Here is a 6,603-nt window from a genome sequence, read left to right on the forward strand (position 1 = left end):
TATATATATATATATATATATATATATATATATAAACACACACACACATATATATATAAATTAGCATAGATTGTTTGATTCCAACAGCATAAAATAGCAAGATAAGTCAAAACAGCAAATTAACAAAACTGAAGAGCATGCATGATTTGGTGTCACAGTTTACAACATATAATTAAAATAAAACACAAATCATACAGTAAACAAATATACATGTACTGTAAATCATAAAATTACCTCTGAGGAGGGTATATTTGAGTCCTTTTTTTCCAAGCACCTCTAGAATCCTACTCTCTTCCCATGTGGTATCTTTACAAACAATGCAAAGTTAAGGTTGTATTTCAGGAAATATAAATAAAATATTTTTTTAAAGAAACATAACTAACCTATTGTTTAACAGTAACGTTTTTCATCTCACATTTAACTGATGATAATGATGCAATACTTATCTTCCAACAGGAACTACTACAACACAACTGAAAACCAGCTTAGCGAAAAAAAAACAAAAAAAACGTCAAGTCTTGGTTTTATGTATCCATTCCTTTCTCAGTTAGTTTTAGCCTTCAGCTTGATGTTAAGATTGTCTTTATAAGTTCATTTAAACTAAAAATTAAAATTTATGTTAAAAATAATAAATGTTTTTTGTAAAAGTTTATTACATTTAATTAACAATCATGTATTAAAGTTATAGAATAATCTTTCACAGAGAAAAAAACTGGATGATTTATGATATTTTTGACTTAAAAGCTAGAAAAGTTCAAAATAATAAAAATAAACTCGGTAAAAATAATAATGCTTGGAGACGGCTTGAATGGGTAATGAAGAAAAACTTTAACATAACAGCAAATGTAAAACGTTTCGACAAGGCTTTGTCATCATCAGGTACCTTGTCGAAACGTTGTTCATTTGCTGTTTTGTTAAAGTTTTTCTTCATTACTCATTCAAGCCGTCTCCATATACTATTAATCTCAAAGTGGGTTCCTCGTCATCAAATCAGTAAAAATAAATTCAGTAAATTTGATATTTAATTACCTACAAAAAACATCCGCATGCACATAAAGAAAAAAGCAGAAAAATTCCATCAATCAAAGATTAGACTACTTTCAGAGCAAAATTTTCTTTTGGAAACTCTTGGAATACTTTGTGCAAATAGTTATGGCAATACTTAACATCTTTCTTATTTATCTACCAGTTATCAAATATACAAGTACTGTATTGGCCCAATTATAAGACGATGTTTTTTGATTAATAATTAAGCTGTAAAATTCACAGTCGCCTTATAATCTTGGCCGACCACAGGCTCCTTACCCCGACTCTAGCCTGTCACGTTCCTGAATGTCCAGATACCATCTGTCTACGCATGCTCGCCAGATGTTCCCTCAAGATCATCGCTAATTCTTGCAAGTAATCTACCAGCAGGCTGTTCAGTTACAGTATTGATTTTGTGGACCTAAAAGGGGACGTTATGACACCCAATTTTTTTCTTTCCGATGGTTTCTGAAAATGGGAGTCGCCTTATATTCGAGATCACCCTATAATCGGGCCAATACGGTATATATATTTACAAACAGGTACTTTTATGGAAAAACAAAATACGGAATCTAATTCATAAATTAGCAATTTTATACTCAACAATATTTTTATATCAATGACACATGTAAAAAAATCTTAGGGTTTAATCCTTGCATACTCTTTATTCTTCCAGTTATGTAACACACGCACAAAAAACCTGCACATAATGATACATTTCATAATGAGTGCACACTTGCTATGTGAATGAAAAAGTTAAATGCTGTTACAACAACTGTTGAAGAAACACTAAGAAGAAACCTACCTTTTGAAACAACACTGCTTTGTGATTTTGTATCAATATGCAGTATCTCTGTTGCTCCTTGTGTTGAGGAAAACGTTGTTCCTAATTTTCCTCTTTCAACTTTAGTATTAATGCCATCAAGTCCCGATTCTTTTTTGTAGTTTTGTTCTATCTCCTCAGCTTTTGTTACATTTACTAATCTATCATTATTTTCCTGTCTTTGAACAGTCTTTTCTGTCAAATTTGAGGCACAATCATTTTTAGCACCTCTATTATTTGATTTTTCTTGTACTTTGAGTTCTTCTGGCCTTTTGTTGTCTAACTGTGTGGAATGCATTTTAGATGATTTTATTTCTATTTTTTCTCCATTCAATTCCACTTGACTAACCACTTCCAACTCCTTAGTATTTGCCTCACTGGTATGATCTTCATCTATTATAAGTTTGTCTTCCGCTAGCTCATCATCATCATCACCAGAATGCAATCCATCCAAAGTACCTTGATTTTGTTTATTTTCTATTTCAGTCTTTGTTGACGTACTTTTTTCAATTAGAGAGCTATTTTGTCCATTTTGAAAAGATGTACAATTTTTGTTACTGTCATTTTCAGTTAAACTGATAGTTTCACTACCAGGGTGAGGCTCTTCTTTAAGTTTTTTAGACACAGTACTCTTTTTTGACTGCTCTAAGTACCTTTTAGAACGCCCTCGTTTCTTCCCTGAACTTTTTTCTGAACTGTTACTAGTAGTAGAAGTTCGTCTTATTCTATTTTCCTCCTCTTTGATTTCAATCTTTCCTGATCAAAGGAAGACAGCAATTATTATCAAAAAAAGAAACATTTTAGCTAATTAAAGTGTTGATAATATAGCTAACAATACGGTTAGCATTAACAATATTCAAAACAAATAATAAATTGAGTGTCATAACAGAATAAGAAAATGTCGTTAACTATAATCAAAGCTCTTTAAAGCAAGTTTTTACTTTTATTCAAAATGTTGTATAAAATATAAAAAGTTAGTGTAGTTTATGTTTTATATATATGTGTGTGTGTGTGTGTGTGTGGATATATATATATATACGTCATGTAAATGATGTTTCATATTATTATAAAGTTAACATTCTATTGTTTGAATATTCAATTTGGATTTGCTTAACAAATACTAAATTATGAACTTAGAAAAAAATATTCCCATTAACTTGCAATAAATTCCTCTAGAGAGAAGGTTCATCTTATATAACTGGAAAAAGGCCTTTTAGAAAATGTAGTTGGATATCTCACCTTACCACAAGAACTTAACATTTTTGTATTACCTTTCTTGTTTTTTGTTTCCAATATTTGCCCAAAGCTATGAGGTCTATCTGTGCTAGCTGTCCTTTAATTTTGAACTGACAGATTAGAGACAATGCAGCTATTCAACAGGCACCCACTGCCAACTCTTGAGCTTTTCTAATCAAATTTAGCCATCAGTCTTATAATACATCCACAGCTCTAAAAAGTGAAGCATGATTTTGAGGACCCATAATACCGACCCTCGATCTCGCAGTTGATTATCACAACTAACAGGCTATATCTGGTCCCACTGCTTTCTAACTGATTGTTTCCAAACATGAATAACAACCTTATTTTTCAGACTGTACATAATTTTATGAAAATATAAATTTTTTATATATAAACATGGCATTCACTTAAGTTATATGACTAGGCAGAAAGTGAATTTATCACCTAATGATCATCAACTGTGTCTTTTACACCAATGTTTCCCATTCCCAGCCCATGGATCACAATCCAAAATTCAGTCTTCAGAATGTGTAAAAGGGTCACAAATAGACTTTGAATATATACAAGTTTATTTATTTGGACATCTATGTTTGCATCTTGTTCTTTAGCCAAAAGCAGTTGAAAACCACTGTTCTACAACCTTTGTTCTCTGATAGGCTTATGATGTCATTTTATCAAAGTTTCTCATAGTTTACAACAGACCCCTTCACCCACCTGTTGTTTCCATATGTATATGAAAAAACAGTAGAACACATACACACACATTTGTTGTGTTCAGATGTAGTCTCATGACAGTCTTGATGAATGACTAAAAAACAATTTATCAGAAGAGGTACACCCTAAGATACGAGGTCCTGGATAAGAGTAACTTAAAAGTTGTTAAAAACTTGTGGACTGTAGAAGAGAGTTACCCAGAAGGAGTTAGTTGGCTGCAGCATCAAACATCAGAGACTTAACTCACTAATCTAAATTTTTGACTTGAAATGTAAGAGCACATTTTGCCCCTGGAAATTATGAATAAAAAGCTAGTTGGTGACTTTCTATTTGTTTCAAGTGTTAAAATTGTTAAAACTTAATTATATTTGAAGTTAGATGACAAATAACAGAACCTGGTCTTTCCTTTAAGTTCTAGTTGTCAAATGCATGTGGTCTCAAGTCACAATACTAACATTACTGCACAAGTCAGGCCTAACAATATATGTTATCTAGCCCACCTTTACTTTCTGTCAATCTGTGATTAAAAATCAGCAAATATTACGCACATCTTCTATTAACTGTTAGTAGCAGACAAATTACTTTATTGGGTTCAGAGTCTCTGAAAATGAGAAAAAATCGTTGTAGAAAAATATAATTCTACTAATAAACATTGTTTATAACCAATGTATGTTTATTTCACTACCAGACAATTATAAAGTTTATCTGTCATTGAAAATATGATGTCTAGCAACTCTTCCAAAAAGAATAATATATGGATATACATAATTATCATGTTTTGTTTAAAGTAACAAAGTATTAAAAAAAGAAGTACATCCAGATGATAGGACTTTCGTGTAAGCACTTGACTATTCTTTTAAGTATTGTACTAAATAAATACTAGTCAAAATCTGCTCATAAAGACTGTTAATCACAAGAGTTGAACCCTGTGATCAAGAGACTACATCTTTTCAGTGATAAATCATTGAAAGGTATAATAACAACACTGCAAAACACTTAGCTTTAGGCATCTTTAAACTCAAAATTTCTCTCAGTTTCTTTAAACAAGTTCTCTAATCCCTGTTAAAATATTTTTGTTTTTAAACAACCTAAAATAATTGTTAACAATTATATTAAATCTGTATAAATCTACTTACAGCAATAATTAGAAGTCAATACTGAAGAGTTAAACATACAGTTGAAAATCTGCAAGGTTATTATCAAGAGTACTTCCAATACAGTTTGCATAAAGAATACATAAATGTTCTAAAAGTTTAAAAACAGCTATTTGTATGTTTTTAATTCATAATATTCCTATTGGTAAAACTATTAAAAAGTAAGAAAATAACCTCAGGAAATTGGCTTGATGAGTATGGCTGAATTTATCATTTTTATCATATTGTTAATGTTAAAACTTTTGTTCTATTTAATTATTGTACTATCTGTAGCAATTAAAACATCATGTTGTGATTTCTGAAATAAGGTGTTTCAGTAAGGAAACATGATGTGATGCTACAAGTTAACATTTGTATTATGATTTAAATGGCAGGGTTATAACTACTGAGACGATAAAGAATGATGGTTGGAATTAGTAATTTTATTTACTGAGATATTGTATAAGTGATTTGATGTGTGTGTGTTAATATTAGTATCACAGCACTTATTCCACTGATTAAACTGTGGTGTTATAACTACTGAGACGATAAAGAATGATGGTTGGAATTAGTAATTTTATTGTATTCTTCATGTTGAAACATATATTCTTCTTACAAGCTTGTACAGTTCAGCTAATGAGGCTTTATGTGTAGCCACAGTTTAGTCAGTGGAATAAGTGCTGTGATACTAATATTAACACACACACATCAAATCACTTATACAATATCTCAGTAAATAAAATTACTAATTCCAACCATCATTCTTTATCGTCTCAGTAATTATAACACCACAGTTTAATCAGTGGAATAAGTGCTGTGATACTAATATTAACACACACACACACCAAATCACTTATACAATATCTCAGTAATTATAAACATAAAGTAAAGTCAGTAAAGTGTTAGAAAATTAATAATGCAGTAAAATAGTTAGTTCAAACATATTCATGTTTCTCAGTAGCTGTAGATGCTCAATTCTTTAATTTTAAAAAATGTTGCAGCATTAGTAATACAGTTTAACAGAAGTCGTGAGGTGACGCAGTACCATATTTATACATAAAAAAGATACGTATAAACCATTCTCATACACTTAATACTACTGCAAGTTTCAGAAACATCCACAGAAGATTATATACACACATCTGTATTTTCAGGAAGCTTATCTTATTATGCAAACACTTCATACCTTGCTTTATTAGCTGACTCCTTTTCTTTTCAAAACTTTCATCTTTTTCACTTGACTAGAAGAAATAATAACCGTTCAAGTTACAAAAGATGAAAATATTTCCCATGCAAAATATTAAAAAAATTTTATACATAGATATTCTTTAACTTTCACTATGTATTAGTGTGTACGTTTGTACTTGTGAGTATAGGGGGAATTGAAGTACAAGTGTTGAAAACCGACGAAGTACTAGATTTCTTCAAAAATGATCTCGGAAAAATCTAGTGACAAATAGTGTAATTTACTGGCAAGACTATAATATATAACTACAGGGTGTCCCTAAATTCTGGACACATAGGAAATCTCATTAATTATATTTTTTTTTACCTCCACAGATTAAATATGGCTTTGTCGAAAAAAGAGAGAATTGGACTGGTACTTCTCAGTGGACGTGAAGAATGGTCATATCGAAAGATAGCAGATGAATTTAATGCACGTCATCC

The 6,603-nt window shown here is 30.7% G+C and overlaps 1 protein-coding gene across 1 annotated transcript in view; it reads right to left on the reverse strand.

The window, feature by feature from the left end:
• Window positions 1-6,603, reverse strand: part of LOC106477128 (protein kinase C-binding protein 1-like) — a 37,143-nt gene that overhangs the window by 2,958 nt on the left and 27,582 nt on the right. Inside the window, exons 12-14 of the mRNA XM_022381425.1 lie at window positions 6,122-6,176; window positions 1,832-2,605; window positions 235-306 (exon numbers count right to left, since the gene is read on the reverse strand). Of these exons, the coding sequence (XP_022237133.1) occupies window positions 235-306; window positions 1,832-2,605; window positions 6,122-6,176 (901 nt within the window). The remainder of the gene's footprint in view (window positions 1-234; window positions 307-1,831; window positions 2,606-6,121; window positions 6,177-6,603) is intronic.

The sequence above is a fragment of the Limulus polyphemus genome, unplaced genomic scaffold, assembly GCF_000517525.1.
Source record: "Limulus polyphemus unplaced genomic scaffold, Limulus_polyphemus-2.1.2 Scaffold162, whole genome shotgun sequence".
NCBI classification, from domain to species: domain Eukaryota; kingdom Metazoa; phylum Arthropoda; class Merostomata; order Xiphosura; family Limulidae; genus Limulus; species Limulus polyphemus.